The sequence below is a fragment of the Spermophilus citellus genome, assembly GCF_964194105.1.
Source record: "Spermophilus citellus genome assembly, chromosome: 10".
Lineage (NCBI taxonomy): Eukaryota > Metazoa > Chordata > Mammalia > Rodentia > Sciuridae > Spermophilus > Spermophilus citellus.
The window spans coordinates 45250559-45271778 of NC_138197.1; the positions used below are offsets into that span (position 1 = coordinate 45250559).

The following is a 21220-nucleotide window of genomic DNA, read 5'->3' on the forward strand; positions in this document are numbered from 1 at the left end:
CATGTTTTGACAGAAACCTTATGTCCAGAGTATATAAACAAATCCCCAAATTACTAATAAAGACAATCAACCCAATAATAAATGAGCAAAAGATTTGGGCCCTTAACAAGTATGATATACAAATGATTAGTAAGTACACAAAAAAATTAGAACGTACTAATTGTAAAGGAAATGCAAATTTAATGCAATTTTAAACCATAATTCTTACCCTTCAGAAAGGTTAAACTGAGACTGATACCAACTGGTATTGGTTAGGATGTAAGACAATTAGAAGTCACACATTTCTGATGGAAGTATAAGATGGAACAACAGTTTGACAGTTTCTTATAAAGTTAAATATTCATCACTTACTGGCCTTTTGACTTAAGATCAAGTATAAATTTAGATGTTCAGTTATCATATGATTTCCTATATGTTTACCTAAGAAAAGTAAAGCCAGTGCGGTAGCACATGCTTTTAATTTCAACAACTCAGGAGGCTGAGACAGGAGTATCCAAAGTTCAAGGCCAGACTAATCAACTTAGGAAGATCCTGTCTCAAAATAAAAAGGGGCTGGTGATGTAGGTTAGTGGTAGAGTGCCCCTAGGTTCAGTACACATGATACCATTAAAAAAAAAACAGAAAAGAAAGGAAGGAGAAAGGGAAATAAGTAGGTGGAAACATCAATTCTCAGAAAGACTTAGACATTTTTATACCTTGTACATTTTATAATTGTATAGCAGCTTTAATTCACAATAGATAAAAACTGGAGATAACTGTGATTAATAAACTGATGTTCACACAGTGACATATTCCTCAGCAGTTAAATTACTCAGATATGTACAGCATGTATGAATCTTAGCAACACATAAATATCAAAATAAAGAATGTTGGAGCTGGGGTTGGGGCTCAGTGGTAGAGTGCTGACCTAGCATGTGCAAAGCCCTGGGTTTGATCCTCAGCACCACATAAAAATAAATAAATAAAATAAAGGCATTGTGTCTAACTATACCTAAAAAATAAAAAAAAAAAAGAAAGAAAGATTGTTAAGTTAAAAGGAGCCTAACACAAGAGAAACATACTGTGTAGTTCCCTTCATAAAGTTTGAGAACAGGTAGAAGTAATCTATTAGTGATAAATATAGAAAAGTGTTTGCCTGTAGTAAAGGGTGGGATTGACAGATGACCTTTCTGGGGATGTAGATAGTTGTATCTTGGTTGACATGATTACACAAGCTTGTACTTTTATCCAGATCTCAACAAACCAGGCGCAGTAGCATATGCCTATAATCCAGCAACTCAGGATGCTGAGGCAGCAAGATCACAAGTTTGAGGTTAGCCTCAGCAACTTAGCAAGGCCCTAAGCAACTCAGTGAGGCACTGTCTCAAAATATAAAAAGGGCTGGGGATGTGGCTCAGTGATTTAGCACCCCTGGGTTCAATCCCCAGTACCCCAGAAAAGAAAAAAAACCTCATTGGTTTCACACTGAAGATCTGTACTTTCAATATACATTTTGTTTCTTTCAAAACTTGGGTCATTTGGTAAAGACTAATAATAACCAGGCGAGTTTTCCATTTAATGAATGTCAGTTAAGAGAGCTCTACGGTATTTTAGGTGGAAGGAATGTAATCAAATATGGTAGTCTAAGAAGGAATTAAAGTAGTAAATAAATGAGTAAACCTAAACAACATTGACTGTATATAACCCAAGTAAAAATGTATTTTTTCATGGCTGGGGATGTAGCTCAGTGGTATGGTACTTGCATTGTATACTCAAGGCTGTAGGCTCAATCCCCAGCACCATACACACACACACACACACACACACACACACACAAAGGTAATCTAGAGCTTAAAAAGTTGAATTAAATAGTGGACAAAAGCAGCATAAAGGGCTGGGGATGTGGCTCAAGCGGTAGCACGCTCGCCTGGCATACGTGCGGCCCGGGTTCGATCCTCAGCACCACATACCAACAAAGATGTTGTGTCTGCCGAGAACTAAAAAATAAATATTAAAAATTCTTTCTCTCTCTCTCTCTCTCTCTCTCTCTCTCTCTCTCTCTCTCTCTCTCTCTCTCCTCTCTCACTCTCTCTTAAAAAAAAAGCAGCATAAAAATCAGAAGGAGGGGACTGGGCATATAGCTCAATTGGTAGAGTACTTACCTCACATACACAAGGCCCTGGGTTCAATCCCCAGCACCACCAAAAAAAAAAAAAATCAGAAGGATGTTCATCGGTATTAATATAAGGGCTCTACTTTGTTCCAGAGGATAGTATCTTTACTAACTTTAGACTTTAATCAGTTTAAGTATACATGATTAGATATAAAATTAAAAGTTTCTCCAGCTTCCAAAGTAGAGAAACAAAAGGAAGGCAAAATAATCCAAAAGAAGAAAGAGGAGGAGTTAGAAGATGGAAAAAATGCAAAGCCAAAATTAAATTAGCAGAAATAAATCTAAGTATATCAGAAATGACAACAGACTAAGCTAGGCAATGTTCCAACAACTTGGAAGACAAGGCAAAAAGATTACAAATTTAAGACCAACCTCAATAACTTAGCAAGATCTTGTATCAAAATAAAAAGAACTTGGATGTAGCTCAGTAGTATAGCACCCCTGGGTTCAATCTCCAGTACCAAAAACAAAAGAAATTATAACAAATCAAATGATTCACTTGAAATAACATTGTAAGACTGGGAATGTAGTGCAGTGATAGAGCACTTGCCTAGCATATTTGAGGCCTTAGGTTCAGTCCCCAATACCATAAAACTTAAGATTGTCAAACTGGATTAAATACAGCTATGTAGTGTTTATAAAAATCATCCAGAACATCATGTGTAAACACACACCTATTATCCTAGCTCCTCCGGAGGTTGAAGCAGGAAGATCACAAGTTTGAGGCCAGCCTTGGCAACTTGGCAAGTCCTTGTTTCAAAACAAATAGGGCTGAGGATGTAACTCAGTGCTTGCCTAGCATGCTCAGCCCTGAGTTCAATCTCCAGTGCCACGAAAAACAAACTAACAAAAAAACCCTCCAGCCAGGTATAATGGCACACAAACCTGTAATCCTGGAGCTCGATAGGCTGAGGCAGGAGAATCATAAGCTCTAGGCCAGTCTAAGCAATTTACTAAGACCCTGTCTCAGAATAATATTTTAAAACGTCTTGGGAATATAGCTCAGTGGCAAAGTACCACTGTGTTGATCCCCAGTGCCAGACAATGAAAAAAATCCTGTAAAACTTAAAACTACTAAAAATTGACTTGGGGTCACAGTACATACTGGGCATTGAACCCACGATCACTTTACTACTGAGCTATATCACCAGTTCTTTTTTTTATTCAAATGTATATATGTATGTGTATATAGAGATATATATATGTGTGTGTGTATATATATAGATATATATGTGTATATATATGTTAAAATATGCAAAATGAAATGTATATTTTAGGAATTCAGAGGGTCATAGCCAATAGCCAACAATCCTTCTAACAAAAAATGGTTAGCAAGAAAAAAAGCATAACAGATTTATATGAGGATAGTTTTATAGTGAACCAAGCCTTCAAATTAAAGATACAAATGGTAAACTATCCATTTTTTTTTGCTTAGGTTCAGTGAACCATGGACATCCTTATAGAACTTTGGTTGGACAAAAAGAATTATCAAACAGTAATATATGAGGGAGGTAGGGGGAACCTAGCAAGGCCTGTCTGTTTAGATTCTTCTTGGCCTCTTTGAGCAACATTCGTTCCTTCCAAATATGGGGCAACACCTTTTCCAGATGGAGATATTATGACCTACTCAAATATGTAGCTCAGAAATTTTTTTTCTTTGCTAATATATGTTTAGGTTTTATGATTGACTTTGGGGAAAACAAGGGTTCTGGTTACTGTGATCTGTCTTAGGGAAGGGGAATTCTAGTTTCTAAGGCCTTCATTGAAGGAGAATTGCAGAATAAGAAACAGGAGGACAAGAAGTCAGAGAAAATTTTTGCTTCTGAGACCTTTACTTTGGGGTATCATTTTCAGAGACTCAACGTTAGAAAGACATGTAATTCAGTAGCTATTAACTTCTGAAGAGAAAAGAAGAGATAAGATCAGGGAGAATTAAGAACAGGATTTTTTTTTAGTTGCAGATGGACACAATACCTTTATTATTTGTTTTTATTTTTATGTGGTGCCGGGCATCAAACCTACAAACCTAGTGCCTCACGCATGCTAGACAAGCGCTCTACTACTGAGCCACAACCCCAGCCCCAAGAACAGGTTTTAAAGGTAATGCTGGGAGAGGTTTTTTTTGTTGTTTTTTTCTTTTTTTAGGTACTGGGGATTGAACCCAGGGGATCTTAACTACTGAGCCACATCCCCAGCCTTTTTTATTTCTATTTTAGACAGGGTCTTTCATCACTAAGATGCTGAGGCTAGCTTTGAACTTTCGATCCTCCTGCCTCAGCCTCCCAAGCCGCTGGGATTACAGGTGTGTGCCACCACACCCAGCGGAATGGAAAACAAGAGGGCAAGAGTTATTCTGAGTTATAATTTATCTCATATATTCAGTTATAGAATTTATTCCTTTAAAAATAATTAAATAATTTATTCCTGCATATGTATTCTAAAACATTCTAAAATCAAAAACCAAAAGTCAAAACATACCAAACAAAGGGAATTTCTCTGATATAGTCAGTGAAAGGAATCATTCAGCCAAAAATCTGTTCAACACATTCCAACCTCTTATGGTCTAGTACTTTGCTTTATGTTTGTATGAGCAGGAATCCATATTTTGCGTATGTATATCAGAGATGACATGAAAATGAAGTTGGGATCTTTGTGGTTAACCTGAACATATTAGAAACCAAAGAGATAATTGTGATATGCAGCCCATGGTTCTGAGTGAATGGTAGATCCAGACTGAACTAGACATTGCAAAATAGGCAACAAAGTTCATGCAAGAATCATTATCAATTTCCAAATATACAGCCAGGCATAGTGGCACACAGCTGTAATCCCAGTGACTTGGGAGGATGAGGCAGGAAGATCAGAAGTTTAAAATTTAGGGACTTAGCAAGACCCTTTCTTAAAAATAAAGAAAAGAATTGGGGGCTGGGCATTGTGCCACATGCCTATAATCCTAGCAGCTCCAGGAGATGAAGCAGGAGTTTTGCAAATTCAAAGCTAGCCTCAGAAACTTAGCAAGAATGTCTCAAAATAAAAAATAAAAAGGGCTAGAGATGTGGCTCAGTGGTTAAGTGTCCATGGGTTCAATCCCCAGTACCAAACAAATGAAACAAAACAAAACTTCCAAATAACCAATAGCTCGTTAATGCATAGTATCTATTATATCAAAAACCGTTACTTCCCTCTTCAGGAATTTGATTCACAGGACAGTAACAAATTGTTCAGTTGAATGGTGGGCCATAACTTTCATAATTTGCTTTATGTGAACGCATTATACTAACTAGTTAAGATGATAATGGAGATGTACCATTGCAACAAAAAAAGAGTATTTTATATATAGTTAATGATTTAATGTCATTTGTCAATCTGTAAAACTTTATTTGTAAATTAACCCTAAATTTTTCTTGTAATATAATTGACTATCTTATGGCTCTTTTCAAATAATAAATTTGCCTTCTGATTGTAAAATCTTCCAGAGGGTTGGGGTGTAGCTCAGTGGTAGAGTGTCCACCATGTGCAAAGTTTAGTCCCAACAGCACAGAAAATACACAATTAAATAAAAGCCACAGAAATTAAGTATATCAAAAGAAAGCCATGTTTATAAAATGATGTTTTATAGAACTTAATGCCATTTTAATTTTCAGGTTCCCACTTTCCTGTTGGAATAGTTCCTCCAAGAACAAAATCACCTACACCCGAATCTTCGACAATAGCTTCATATGTAACCTTGAGGAAAACTAAGAAGATGATGGATCTAAGAACGGTATTTAACTAGAAATTAGCTTCTGGAAATTAGATTCTCAAGCGTATCTATTGTTTTCTTTTATTTTTCTATTTATAGCCTTTTATCAGAATTCTATTTAGATACTCTAAGAAAAACTTGGTAATTTTTTCAATTACATTTACAGAATTAGCACCTCAGAGGACAGGCCTAATCAATATATATATCTTTTTTAATCAGCCTTCACATGTAGTCTCCAGTGTTATGCAATCTATTCTTTGTTGGCTGCCCTATAGTTCATCTCTTAATACTAATAAGAATTTCCTTGATAAACCTGTCAGATATATCCTGAAGCCACTCAAAATTTAATGCATTTCCTAACTATCCTGAAGTTGCAGGGCCTTTTAGCTATTGTTGAAAAATGTGAATTGGGACAGGGAAATAAATCCTATATTTTACATTTTCATGTGAGACTCCTTTCATTCATTCTGATTCTAAACTTATGTAATATTCTCAGGAAGATGCTGAGAATTCTTAACTACGTATCTCCTAAGTATTCTCTAGAGCTCTGGATTGCAAACTTTTACTTTTTATCTTTATAAATAAGATAATTTTAGGGTATAAGAAAAGACTGAGGGGCTGGGGTTTGGCCCAGTGCTAGCTAGAGTGCTTGCCTATCATGGGTGAGGCACTAGGTTTGATCCTCAGCACCACATAAAAATAAATAAAATAAATAAAAACAAAGGCATTGTGTCCACCTATAACTAAAAAAAATTTTTTTTAAAAAAAGAAAAGACTGATATATATGGCTATTGAATGGTATTAGTGTAATGGCATATACATACATAAAGTATATGCCAAAAAAACTGATAAATTTATATACAAGTACTATAAACTAAGCATAGTAGCATACAGTTGTAATCTTAGTGACTCAGGAACCTGGGACAGGAGTATCTCAAAATCAAGTCCATCCTAGAAAACTTAGCAAGACCTTGTCTCTCAAAATAAAAAAAATAAAAAGGCCTGGAGATGTCACTTCAAAGTAGAACACCCCTGGATTCAATCCCTAGTATGAAAGGAAGAAAGGGAGGGAGGAAGGAGTTTCAATTAGTACAAAAATATAAAGACCAATAAAAATAATGATTATAGAATAAAAATCATAGCTATGTACCAGTATGAACATTAGTGGTCATGGTTCTACAGTAGTATTAATTAAGAGAGGGAGGGGCAATTTTTATAAATTGGAAGGGTTGGAGGTTTTTTTTTTTTTTTTTTTTTTTGAGAGAGAGGAGAGAGAGAGAGAGAGAGAATTTTTAATATTTATTTTTTAGTTCTCGGCAGACACAACATCTTTGTTGGTATGTGGTGCTGAGGATCGAACCCAGGCCACACGCACACCAGGCGAGCAAGCTACCGCTTGAGCCACATCCCCAGCCCGGTTTTTTTGTTTTAATCGTAATGGTAAAATATCAAATCAAGAGAAAAAGAAATATACAAAGCATATTGAAAGCAAACAGGAAGATTATAGTAGATGTTGTTTTATAATTATCTTAAATACTAGAAGAAAGACTTATATTTAACCCAAATACTGGAGGAAAAAAAATATGGGAGATTATGGGTATATAACCTTGACATAGGAAACGCCTTTATAAGTGATACTAGTGCCAAAAGAGAATGCTTTCAATGCATTTAACAGAAAAGTTCCATAATATTTGAGACACATCTATAAATTGCATTTGTTGTTATTTGTGGTGCTGGGGATCAAACCCAGAACATTGTACATGGTAGGCAAGTGCTGTACCATTGAACTATTACCTAGCCCTTATAAATTTGTTGATCTACATTTGTTTGTTTGTAATGGAAAATAATATAACAATAATATATAAACATGAAAAATGATCAACCACAATAATAATTTTTAAAATATGACTCTTTATTCTTTAGAAAGAATAAAGTAGTTATGTACAGAACTGTAACTTGGAAAAGGATGTTACAGTGTGACAACATTTTTGCATATGCATGGAAAATATTTGGGACAAACATAAATTAGCTGCTACTAAAAATGATAGGAGCTGGACATGGTAGTGCAAACCTATAATCCCAGCAGCTCAGGATGCTGAGATAGAGGATCACAAGTTCAAGGCCAGCCTTAGAAACTTAACAAAACTCTGTACCAAAATAAAAAAGGGCTAGGAATGTGACTTGATGGTTAATTTAAAGAATTAGCACTCAGAGGACAGACCTAATCCAGTGGTCAAGCACCCCTGGGTTCAATCCCTAGTACAAAAAAAGAAAGAAAATTATAGGAAAATACTGCTAAAGTGGTTAACTTTGCAATCATCTATTCTCTTCTACACATTAAGACTTTTTGTTTACCTTTTAGGTGATTTTGTTGTTGTTGTTGTTGTTGTAGCACTGGGAATTAAATCCAGAGTGGTTTACCACTGAACTACATGCTATATCTCCAGTCTTTTTTTTTTTTTTTTTTTTTTTTTGAGATAGGGTCTCCCAAAATTGCTGAGGCTGGCTTTAAACTTGTGTTTCATCTGCATCAAACTTCCTAAGTTTCTGGGATTATAGGAATGCATCACTGCATCTGGCCTCTTTTTAGTTTTTTGTTTTGTTTTGTTTTGTTGTTTTGGTTTTTTTTTTTTTTAGCTTTTTAAAACCCTTTATTTATCTAAAGTCCCAGCACTCCAAGAAGCTGAGTAAGAGGATTTCAAGTTAAAAGGCCAGGCTGGGCCTGGCGGTATATTTCTGTGATCCCAGCTACTGGGATACTGAGGCAGGAGGATCACAAGTTTGAGGCCAGCCTCAACATTTTAGCAAGATCATGACCAACATAGCAAGACCCTGTCGAAAATAAAAAAGACTTGAATTGTGTAGCTCAGTGGTAAAGTATCCCCTGGGTTCAATCCCCAATACAAAAAATAAAAATCCACCAAGAAGTTACGAGACCACCCTGGGCAACTTAGTGAGATCCTATAACTCAAAATTTTAAAAGGTTAAATTTACAAATTTCAGCAGGCATGGTGAAGCATGCCTGGAATCCCAGAGGCTCAGGAGGCTGAGGCAGGAAGATCATGAATTCAAAGTCAGCCTCGGCAAAGGCGAGGTGCTAAGCAACTCAGTGAGACCCTGTCTCTAAATAAAATACAAAGTACAGCTAGGGATGTGAATCTCAGTGATCAAGTACACCTGAGTTCAATCCCCAGTACGCCTCCAAAACAAAACAAAACAAAATTTAAAGAAAAGGGCTGAGGAGGTTGCTCAGCGGTTAAGCAGCCGTGGATTCAATCTCTGGTACAAAAAAAATAAGAGTGGAACCACCATATGACCCAGCTATGGTCCTGCAGTAAGCTTACTCCAGAGGAGCCATACCCTCTTACGTTTTAATTTTTTTCAACCAAGAAAATACATTCTCCATGCACGCATACATACGTTCACGCTTCCCCTCTCACCCCCACCTTATATCTTCCTTTTTCTCTTCCTTTCCATTATTGATCATGCATCACCAATTATATGTTAAGGATAAAATAACTTAATCTGTATTCTGGTGTTACTCTACTGACATTCAAAACCTCTCCATTTTTTTTTTCTCAGTACTGGGATTGAACCCCTGGGCACTGTACCATTGAGCTACATCCCCAGTTCTGTTTTTAATTATATGTTGAGACAGGGTCTCACTAAGTTGCTGATACTGGCCTCAAATTTGTGATCCTCTTGCCTTACCTCCCAGGTTGCTGGGATTACAGGCACGTGCCTCTGCGCCCAGCTCCAGCTTCCACTTTTGATTATGAAAACAAGATAAGTACACTGTACAATATTGTCCATCATCCTTTGCAGAAGTTACTCTATGTTCATGTGTTTAATTTTAATTTCAAGGAAAGACCAAGAAGTGCAGTGGAACAGCTCTGTTTGGCAGAAAGTACTCGACCTAGGATGACTGTGGAAGAACAAATGGAAAGAATAAGAAGACATCAGCAAGCATGCCTAAGGGAAAAGAAGAAAGGATTAAATGTTATTGGTGCTTTAGACCAGTCACCCCTACAAAGTCCTTCTAATTTAAGGGATAATCCATTCAGGGTTACTCAGGTACATCAGCTGCTTTTGGTTATTCTTTCGTATAAATCTAAAAATCACTTGTATTTTAATGTTATATGATTAATGAGTTTCTGAAGATCTACAGTATAGTTTTGGGGGGTTGTTTTTGTTTTCAGGGGGTACTGAGGATTGAACCCAGGGGTGCTTTACCACTATGCTATATCCACAGCTCTTTTTATTTTTAATTTTGAGATGGTGGTCTTGCTAAGTTGCTTAGGACCTTGCTAAGTTGCTGAGGCTATATTGTGTCTTGATCCTCCTGCCTCAGCCTCCCAAATCACTAGGATTATAGGTGCATACCACTGCACCCAGCTTAAATAGTTATTTTGTATTTTATAATTCTTATAGTAGTAAGATGAGACAACTTACTAAAATGAAAATAACACTGGGCTGAAAGAGACCAGAGCCAAAATATTCCTTGGATACCCAGGTATCTGTTTGGATTTTATCTTTTTAACTGTAATCTACTGATATAACCTTAACCATATACTACACATATTTCTCTGTGTCCTAATTTATTATGAACTAAACTGTAGCAGGAAGCTGGGTACAGTGGTACACATCTGTAATTCCAGTGACTTGGAAGGCTGAGGCAGCAGGATTGCAAGTTCAAAGTCAAGCCAACTTGGGCAGCTGGCAAGACCCTGTCTCAAAAAAGGGACTGGGGATGTAGCTCAGTGGTAAAGTGCCCCTGGGTTTAATTCCCAGTACCCAAAAAAATAAATAAATAAACTACAGCAGGAAAGGACTTCTAAATAGACAATCTAAGTCAGCTATTTTTCACATGTCAGTTTTAGCCTTATAAAATGTCACCATTCCATTTTCTTTGTTTCAAATTTCCCCTCTTCATAAATATGAATGGAAATGGCAGTCTAGTGGTCTTTTAAGTAGCTTCTATCTGGCCTATCTCTATTAGTAGACAGTGGTCACCTATGGGTAGAGTTCCTATACAGTGGCATAAACTAGATACATCAGCAGAAAGTGCTTCCCTGAACTAATAGACATCCACTTTCTATGTAATCAAAAACAGGCCTTGCTAATAGAAAACAAACAAACTGACAGTTGAATAATAACACATTTTACAAATTACAAAGTAGGTGGTTTAAGAGATAGGCTGGGTGTGGTGATGCCTGTAATCCCAGCTACTCCAGAGGCTAAGGTAGGAGGACTACATTACCAGGCCAGCCTGGGCAACTTAGACCCTACCTCAAATTTAAAAAAATTGTTAAAGGCTACAGATGTAACTGACTAAAGCACCCCTGGGTTCAATCCCCAGTGCTAGGGATGAAAAAGAAAATAGAAGTGGAGAAAAAAATGAATGTTTCCTTTGTTGATTTTCATAGAAAACTTCCCTGTGAATAGAGTCCAGCTTTGTTTTTATTTCTGTTGTTCTGGTTAGTCTGTTTGAAAACTAACACACAATAAAATGCATGCAAGCACAGTATGAATTTAACAGTACTATATCTTTTGGGCAGATTCGAAGGAAGGATGATAATGTTAAGGAATTGGATGCTGTTCATAGAGAAAATGATATAAAGACCAACCATGAAACTCCTGCAACAGAAAGTGTTCAACTGAAAGAAGATGATCCTCAAAATATGGATATCAGCAAAGAGGTAGAGATGATTTTAGGATTTAAGATTAGATCAAGTGGTATGATTAAATAAAGTGTTCCTTTTAGTTGTAGAAGCCATATATCTAAATGAAATTATAGGTTTTTTTAATTGATATATAGCCACATAAAAATATATTGAAAATTTTAAATATAAATTAACTGGGCATGGGTTCATGCATCTGTAATCCCAGCTAGTCCTGAGACTGAAGTAGGAGGATCAGAAGTTTGAGGCCAGCCTGGAAAATTTAGGTAGACCCTGTCTTAAAATAAAAATGAAAACAGCTGGAGATACAGCTTAGTGGTATGACACCCTGGGTTTAATCCCAGTAGCACCAAAAAGAAGAATCCATAGTACTAGAATAAATTGCTATTAATCCAGTCAGAGAATATTGTATCCCAGCAGCTCAGTCTTAGCAGTGTGTAGAATGTTAATTTTTTAATAGAGTTAAATTTCAATTTGTTGTCAGTAAATATTCAATATAGGGTATAATTTGGGGGGATAATTTTTTAATAAGAATTTTGGAATCATTTTAAATTTTTTAAAGTCAAATGTAAGAATGCTTTGAAAAGAAAAATTTTCTTCTTATTCTGTAGTTTAAAAGAACTGAAAATGTTTTTTATGAAATGCTTTTCACACCTGAGCCAAATGGAATAAATTCTGAGGAAGCAATGGATAAAGAGAGGAACAAAGAAAAAATATCTGAGGATATTACATACAGGTAATAATTTAGAAAAGCAAAGAAATTATTTATAAAACTGTACACCTGCTTACAAATGGTACACTAAAGAGTTGAAAATATTGAATTCTAGTCCCACCTTAGCTGCTTAGGAGCTATAGGATTTTGAGCAACTTACATAATCTTCTCAAGCTGCAGGCCCTTCACTGGTAAAACACCAATAGGAAAATACATTTATAGCGCTCAACACTATGCTTAGCATGCAGGGAAATAGTCACTAAACAATACCTTTAAAAAATAATGCCAGTCAGGCTTGGTGGCACAGGCCTATAAGGGAGGCTAAGGGAGAAGGGTCACAAGTTTCATGCCAGCCTGGGCAACTTAGGAAGAACTGGTCTCAAAATAAAAAATTCAAAGGGCTAGAGATATAGGTCAGTGGTAGCACACCCCTGGGTTCAATCCCCAGTACCACAAAAAATAAGGATGTTGGGGCTGGGGTTATGGCTCAGCAGTAGAGCGCTCACCCCGCATTTGCAAGGCCCTGGGTTCAATCCTCAGCCCCACATAAAAATAAATAAATGTTAAAAAAATAAAAATAAGATAAGGATGCCAGCACTGGGTTTGTGACTCAGTGATAGAGCCACTTGCCTAGCATGTGTGAAACCCTGGGTTTGATCCCCAGCACTGCAAAATTAGTAACAATAATAATAATACTCTTTCCGCCATCTTTTCGTGCCACCATAATAGTGCGCATGAACGTCCTGGCTGATGCTCTCAAGAGCATCAACAATGCCAAAAAGAGAGGCAAATGCCAGGTCCTTATTAGGCCGTGCTCCAAAGTCATTGTCCGGTTCTAACTGTGATGATGAAGCATGGTTACATTGGCGAATTTGAAATCATTGATGATCACAGAGCTGGGAAAATTGTTGTCAACCTCACAGGCAGGTTAAACAAGTGTGGAGTGATAAGCCCCAGATTTGATTTGCAGCTCAAAGACCTAAAAAAATGGCAGAATAATCTGCTCCCATCCCGTCAGTTTGGTTTCATTGTATTGACCACCTCTGCTGGCATCATGGACCACGAAGAAGCAAGACAAAAACACACAGGAGGAAAAATCCTGGGATTCTTTTTCTAGGGATGTAAAACATACATATAATAAAATGCCTCAGTGGACTCTCCTTCTAAAATAATAATAATAAAATAATGTCAAAAGACAGCTTAAGCTATAGCAAAGTAAGTACCTCAACACTGCCTGTGAAATGATAGACACTAATCAGAAGACTAGGTTATCTGAGAGTCCCAAAGACAATGGTGATTTTCTTTAATTTTTTGGCAACATTCCTTAACTTGCCCCTTTATATTTTTTGGAGAGAGGGTCTTGCTAAGTTGCTAAGGTTGGCCTTGAACTTGCAGTCCTCTGCATTAGCCTCCAGTGTCACTGGGGTTACAGGTGTATGCCACTGCACCTGGCAGTAGTAGCTATACCTTTATTTCTTCAATGCCTAGCAAGATTGAATTTGAAAAGTGTTTGGCCATGTCTGCTAAGAAAAGTATCTGTGCCAAGTCAGGCATAGTGATGCATGCTAAAGCAGGAGAATTGCAAGTTCGAGACCAGTCTCACAACATAGCAAGACCCTGTCTCAAAATAAAAAAGGGCTGGGGATGTGGCCCAGTGGTAAATCCCTCTGGATTCAATCCCCAGAGGGAAAAAACAAGTTTGGAGATTAGGAGATTTCAATGAAACAAGATTGGCAAAGTATAGGTAATTATTAAACTTGAAGTAGCAGATTTCATATTATTATTTGCTCTAATCTTTTTATGTTTGGAGTTTCCTAGAAAGAGAAAAAAAAGAAATGAGATCAGTTACAAATGTTAACATTTGTTAAATATATCTAAGTGGTGGCATCGTATCTGAGTAGTTAGAATTTCTCAATAAGAAACTGGAAGAAAAAATTAATTGTATTCTAAGTAAATTATAAAATAACAATCTGTTTTCATTAGCTCTCAAGATGAGACACAGATCACAAATCATAAGCCAGAAGCCCATACTGAAGAAGATACAAAGAACAATATTCATGAGCAGGAAGAAACTGTTATTTCATATGAACCAACTCCGGAGCTTTCTAGAGAAAATGAAACAATGGCAGGTAGATACTACATGTTTTATGATTTTCTTACCTATATCACTTAGAAAGCAAAGTGCATAGGAGTTCTAATTTTTTTAATTGTCACTGGCCACTTGGATATTGTATGACAGGTCTGATTCAAAGTGGTATGAACTTCTAAACTTGTTTTGCTGAACTTCTAAATTTATTTTTCCATATGGATATTGTAACAAGGGAGCCACTCAAGAACAGTGACTGCAGATTAATGAACCTTTTCCTTCCCACTTGCATATTCGTGAAGGGTGTATTTGGACAAAGGAAGAAAGGTAACCCCTGCCACTGAGTCTGCTCTGGCTTAAGAATTGGCTCATTGATTTGGTTTTAGTTTTTAATCATAATATATGGTAAGATTTTTCTAATGAGAAGATCCTTCAGTACTTAAAATTTACCTATTCTGAGGACTAGTCTCTGAGAGTTAACAAACTTGACACTTTGGGGAATGTGGACAATTATATATTTAAAGCAGTAGAATGGATGTGTTTACTCTAGCCCCAACCATAATCCACATCTGGATTTTTTTCTGATAGTAGAAAATCATCATTCATATCATATCACAAAATAAATTATTTTTTCTATACTATGTGCTCCCATTCCCTCCCTCCCTCCCTCCCTCCCCCTCCCTCTCTCCTTCCCTCCCTCCCTCCCCCTCCCTCTCTCCCTCCCTCCCTCCCTCCCCCTCCCTCTCTCCCTCCCTCTCTCCCTCCCTCCCCCTCCCTCTCTCTCTTAGTGGAGATGGGGTGCAGTGGTGGGGTTTAAACCCAAGTGCCTTGAGCATGATAGGCAAGCACTGAGCTGTTTACCAGTAAGCCACATCTTGACGCTGCCATTATAGGGTAGGATCATAGCACTAGTGAATATTTTTAACTTTCTATCTTTACTTCATAACAAAGAAAATCATTCTTTATAATCCTCCTCTCCATAACTCCTACCCTTTTGTGGAAAGATAAGAATAATGTAATTCAGCACTATTCTTCCTAGGAAAAGTATAAAATTCTGGGCAGAGCATTTTTTCTTTTATATACATAGAACATGCATATGTATGTCATCAGTCCTGTTCCCTTGTAACAAATATTAACCACTGTTAATAATTTACCTTTACTACTTAAAAGACAACATGCACAAGAGTTGTACTTTTGTAATTGTTACTGACCACTTGGTTATTGGGTAGCAGGCCTGATTCAGAGAATTAAACCTATAACTTTTTAAGTCTCTGTAGTATCTAGCTACATGAACTAGAAAAGACTCAACAGAACCCATGGACAGTCACCTGAAATCTAACCTCACAAGAAAAAGAATGAATTTTAAACTAGGCTGTAGGAGACATTTTATACTGAATATCCCAGTTGCCTTATTAGAAAATCATAACAGAACCCACAAACAGTTATTACTTCCTCCCCAGTAAATGTTCTGATTGTTGTGGGATCACAGCATCAAGATTTACTTCTCCAAATGTGTTTTAAAGATACTTATTTTCTCATATGTTTTCTTGGTGTGTTTTAGTGAAAAGTCTGTCCCCGTCTCCTGAGTCCTCAGCATCGCCAGTTCCATCCACTCAGCCGCAGCTCACAGAAGGATCACATTTCATGTGTGTGTAGTCTCAGAAGTATGTCATTTCCCTTCATATTAGTGGTTTACTGCTAAAGAGTGTTTTACTTGAATTTTATTCATCTGTTGTTTAGTAAAAAAATATTTGGGATTAATTCTGGACTCTACATTAGGGATAATTAGCAGAAAAAGAGGCCATGTGTTTAAACCATGACCAGTAACTCGGATTTTGAACATTGCCCCCTTCTAATGATTTGCTTTGTGACAGCATTTTCTCTCTTATTTTATCATCCATAAAAGCAGCAAAATTTGGAGGGAATGGTCTGTGCCAAAACAAGCTTCACAGTATCATGCAGCTGTGCTCCTACGGAACATTCCTTTGCATAGTCACATCTGAGAATGCTGTTAAGGAATTACATGTCGATCGTGTAATGTTTTTTAATTAATGCGGCATATCTACCTAATTGGAATTTGTTAATTATTTTAAGGACAAAAATTGTTTATGATTCAGCCAACTTGATAGAATTTTAAGAGCTATTAAATCTAGTTGAGATCTATTAGGAATTATTTCTAAATAATGAATTAATTTAAATCAAGGTAGCAACTGAAAAAGCCACAGATAGGGATAGGGAGAAGGAGGAAACCTTTCTTAAACAATGTTCCTAAATTTTTTTTTATCTTTATAGACAGTTACTATATTATATGTATAATTATACAAAATTATACAAATAGACATTTTTTTCTTCGGTAAAACTGTGAGATACAGAGTGAGCATCTTAGCCTTATCTTTTTTCTCACAGTATATACCATGTCTAGTAATTTTTGGTGCTTTAAAATTACCACCAATTTCTGTTAACCAGTTATAAGCAGCAAAAACAGACATTCTGAGCATTATTACCAACATCTTCTTTGAATTTTAGATTCTCAAAATAAATTATTACATTTACTTACTTGTCTAAGTCAATCCAGTGCTTATTTTCTGGAATCTATTTCCATTTATGATTTTAATTAAAGCAGCTTTAATCTTTCTCCCTTTTTTTCTTCTTTTCTTTAAATATTTGTTTAGTTATAGATGGACACGATACCTTTGCTTTATTTTTATGTAGTGCGGGGGATTGAACCCAGTGCCTCACGCATGCTAGGCAAGCGCTCTACCACTGAGCCACAGCCCTGTCCTTTTTTTCAACCAGAAAAATTTATGTTGTCTTATCATGTTTAAAATTTTTATTTGAGATTGTGTTTACCTAGAGCCTAGAAGAGCCTTTTGTTTGTTGTCTGGCTGTGCAGGTTTCAAGTGCTTGCTGAAATTACAGATGGCCTAGGTCTTGCCTCATTCCCTCACAATTTTTTTTTTATTGGTTGTTCAAAACATTACAATGATCTTAACATATCATATATCATACATTTGATTCAAATGGGGTATGAATTCTTATTTTTCCCACGTGTACAGATTGCAGGATCACATTGGTTATACAGCCACGTTTATACATACTGCCATACTAGTGTCTGTTGTATTCTGCCTTTCCTATCCCCTTCCTATCCCCCCTCCCCTCCCATCATTTCTCTCTACCCCATCTACTGTAATTCATTTCTCTCTCTTTTTTTCCCCCTTTCCCCTCACATCCTCTTATATGTAATTTTGTATAACAATGAGGGTCTCCTTCCATCTTCCGTGCAATTCCCCGTCTCTCTCCCATTCCCTCCCACCTCTTGTCCCTGCTTAATGGTAATCTTCTTCTTATGCTCTTCCTCCCTGCTCTGTTTTGAGTCGCCCTCCTTATATCAAAGAAGACATTCAGCATTTGTTTTTTAGGGATTGGCTAACTTCACTTAGCATAATCTGCTCTAATGCCATCCATTTCCCTGCAAATGCCATGATTTTGTTATTTTTTAGTGCTGAGTAATATTCCATTGTGTATAAATGCCACATTTTTTTATCCATTCATCTATTGAAGGGCATCTAGGTTGGTTCCACAGTCTAGCTATTGTGAATTGTGCTGCTATGAACATTGATGTAGCTGTATCCCTGTAGTATGCTCTTTTTAGGTGTTTTGGGAATAGTCTGAGAAGGGGAATAGTTTGGTCAAATGGTGGTTCCATTCCCAGCTTTCCAAGGAATCTCCATACTGCTTTCCAAATTGGCCGCACCAATTTGCAGTCCCACCAGCAACGTACAAGTGTACCCTTTTCCCCACATCCCCGCCAGCATTTGTTGTTGTTTGACTTCATAATGGCTGCCTTTCTTACTGGAGTGAGATGGTATCTTAGAGTGGTTTTAATTTGCATTTCTCTGATTGCTAGAGATGGTGAGCATTTTTTTATGTATTTGTTGATTGATTATATATCCTTCTTTGAGAAGTGTCTGCTCAGATCCTTGGCCCATTTGTTGATTGGATTATTTGTTTTCTTATTGTTTACAAATTTTTAATTTAAATTTTAGAATTAAAGCAACTGGTGGCAGAATAAAATCCTACAAAGTAAAAATTAACATGATGTTCACTTAATTTCTTCAACATAAAGAGTTAGTAGGTGGTATCTATGTATCTTAGTAAAGAAATGTGCATTAAGAGCCATTCATATTATTTTTTGATTTTATGAACAGGTTACATTTCATTTTATACAGACCTTTTTGATAATAAAGAATGTTCAGAGTTAAAACTCCAGTACATTTCCAAGTTCCTGGAGTTGTTACTGCATTTTATTTTGTTTAATTTTTATCCCAAGAGCTGTGGCATTACATACTAGAATGAGGCACAACTGTTGCCAGATACCTTCTGGTGTCTTTGTCATGCAGCTACCACAAACAACTAGTGGCACAAAAACTCATATAGTACTTTATGTTCTCCCATTGTACATAGTCATCTTTCTGAACTAGTCATTTTGGCAAGACTCAGAAAGCTTTACAAATGATATTGCTATATAGATGGCTCAATATATCATTACATGTTTTATGAAAGTTATGCAAACCTTTGTTTATTTTGTCGATCTTTGGATTCAGCAACAAATGTGGATACATTTTTTTATTTTGAATTGCTTTAATTGCATTATGTTTTTTCACTGTGTGAATTAGGCTTATGGAAATTAAAAAAAAATGGCCTTTAACTGTATTATGGTTTAGAATTTTCATGGCCATGCTTGTCAGTTCTATTATATCCTTGTGAGGTACTTTGGGACATGGTCATTCATCAGCTTTGCAGGTGTCAAAGTAATTTCCCCTTTCTTATTTTTCAGCTATACTGACTTCTGTTGAAACCAGTCACAGCTAAAGACGTGGACCTTTGGCAATGTAAGAAGATATTGTACAGTATATTTTAAATCTATGAAATTCATAGTTTTTGATGCTTTCAACCACAGAGCATCATTTTACCACTTCTGGAAAATGTTTATTCCAAAACAGCTTTAATGGCCCATATGTACACTCCATAATCTCAAGGTTATCATTCTGACACCAGCTTGCTGCTATGATTTCAGAGCACATAAGTAAAGGTGCTTTTTAATGTGCAGTCTATAGAAAGAGCTTACTTAGTTGCTGATTTTCAGATTTTGATGTTTCTTAAGTCTAAGTGAATTTATATTTCTTTTTGCTTTTCAGTACATAAAGTTACTTATTATTTCAAGTGCGACTTGCTTTTCTTTCTTTTTCCTTTTTCTTTTTTTTTTCCTTTCTTTCTGATTTTGGATACTGCAATGCTTTGTTTCACACTTGATTTGTAAAAATTTTATATATATATATATATATTTAAAATATGCCATTTTATTATTGCTAAGTGAAGTATGTCCTGTTTTCTGCTATAATTCTTTCTCAGTCAGATTGCAATGTCAGCAGTTACTGCCACACTCTTGTCAGCTTAAACACAAATGTTATCACTTACCTTTTCTTAAAAAAAAAAAATTAAAAGTGTAGGTATTTTGAAGTACTGGACTTATACTTCATTGGAATAGATGTGTATAGCAATAAGCAGGTTTCCAAATCCAGTACTTAGTCTGTGTACAAATGTAATTATGTTCATTGTGTATATATTATGCAATGAGCACTTGTAATGTATTAAAGGCTACTTCCTATTGTTTAAATGCAAATGTTCATATCTCATTTCTTTTTTATCATGTTAAATAAATGTTGATGTTCTTAAGTTACTTGTGTTTGAATTTTTTTTTTCCACTAAAATGAAAAGTCTTGAGAGTTGGGGATGCGGCTCAGAGTAAAGCACTTTGCCTATCATGCACAAGGCCCTGGGTTCAATCCACAGCACCAGAAAGAGATGGTGGGGGGGGAGTCTTGAGATTTAAGAGACTTCTCAAAGAAAAAGTAGTCTTTTAATCTTATTATCCTAGACAGTATCATAAAAGGACCTTGTCTGTCCAGCCTTCCCATGTCAAAATTGAGGGAACTTGATGCCCAAAGTGATAAATTGGCTTGCTGGCCATAACCATGTTACAATTATTGACAGGATTTGGGGCAACATAATTTTTCTTACTTTTCCTCCTAAATCTTTCAGCTCGTCACCAATGGGCAAATTTATATTTATGAATTCTTCTACAATATTTCCATTTGTTTCCAAGTTTTAAAAAGTGATTTCAAGCATCTATCTCTAGGCCTTCTCTGCTTAGGGACTGGACTTTGAGAAGGGTCTGTAGAGTAGAAAGGGCTATTTCTCTGACACGGGTAATTAGAAACCGTTTCATCATAAGTGAGACTCAGAGATCTTTTCTCTTACAATGCATTCTTTGCAGATATTCACGCTCTTCAGAATCAATTACATTTTCTTTCCTTTGTAACCTTTTATGCATGCTTTATATTGTTCCCAGAGTACAAGGAAATTTGATGCTTCTGGATTCCTGTATGGAGTGGCTCAAAACAAATTGGCACTGGTCAGTCTCCACTCTCCACCCCCACTTCATGTTATACTAAAGAGGATTTAGATTTGATACAAAATGCAGATGTATAAAAATTTATCTGCTCCTAAAGGAAATATTCAAGATGAAATGCAAATAGTCTAGATTGCAGGAGATAAATGGAAACAGAATGAAAGGAGAATGTTTACTTTTCTTATTATTAAAAGGTATATATATATAGAAGTCTTCTCAGATTATTATTTTCCCTTAATCTTGGCACCCTTTTTTTGGGGGGGAGGTATTATTTCCCCTTTATCATAATATAATTATTTTTAACAGGTCTTCTGTCAGTTTGTTGAGATTTTCTGATATTCTTTGGGTTTTTTGTGGGGGCTTTGTTTTATCTTT

The 21220-nt window shown here is 36.2% G+C and overlaps 1 protein-coding gene and 1 pseudogene across 10 annotated transcripts in view; both read left to right on the forward strand.

Annotated features, from left to right (window-relative positions):
* Positions 1-20101, forward strand: part of PLEKHA5 (pleckstrin homology domain containing A5) — a 253380-nt gene extending 233279 nt beyond the window's left edge. For 7 of the 9 annotated variants that reach the window (XM_081310688.1, XM_081310693.1, XM_081310686.1 and 4 more), the window contains 7 exons: positions 5797-5915; positions 9759-9968; positions 11453-11593; positions 12187-12311; positions 14271-14416; positions 15935-16037; positions 19211-20101. In XM_081310688.1, the coding sequence (XP_081166814.1) occupies positions 5797-5915; positions 9759-9968; positions 11453-11593; positions 12187-12311; positions 14271-14416; positions 15935-16029 (836 nt within the window). In that variant the 3' untranslated portion in view covers positions 16030-16037; positions 19211-20101. The remainder of the gene's footprint in view (positions 1-5796; positions 5916-9758; positions 9969-11452; positions 11594-12186; positions 12312-14270; positions 14417-15934; positions 16038-19210) is intronic. The other 2 variants (XM_081310685.1, XM_081310692.1) reach the window with 1 other exon arrangement.
* LOC308658120 (small ribosomal subunit protein uS8-like) lies at positions 12989-13442 on the forward strand (annotated as a pseudogene). Its single transcript has one exon. The product of its transcript is annotated as a small ribosomal subunit protein uS8-like (transcript).
* Positions 20102-21220: the final 1119 nt, after the last annotated feature.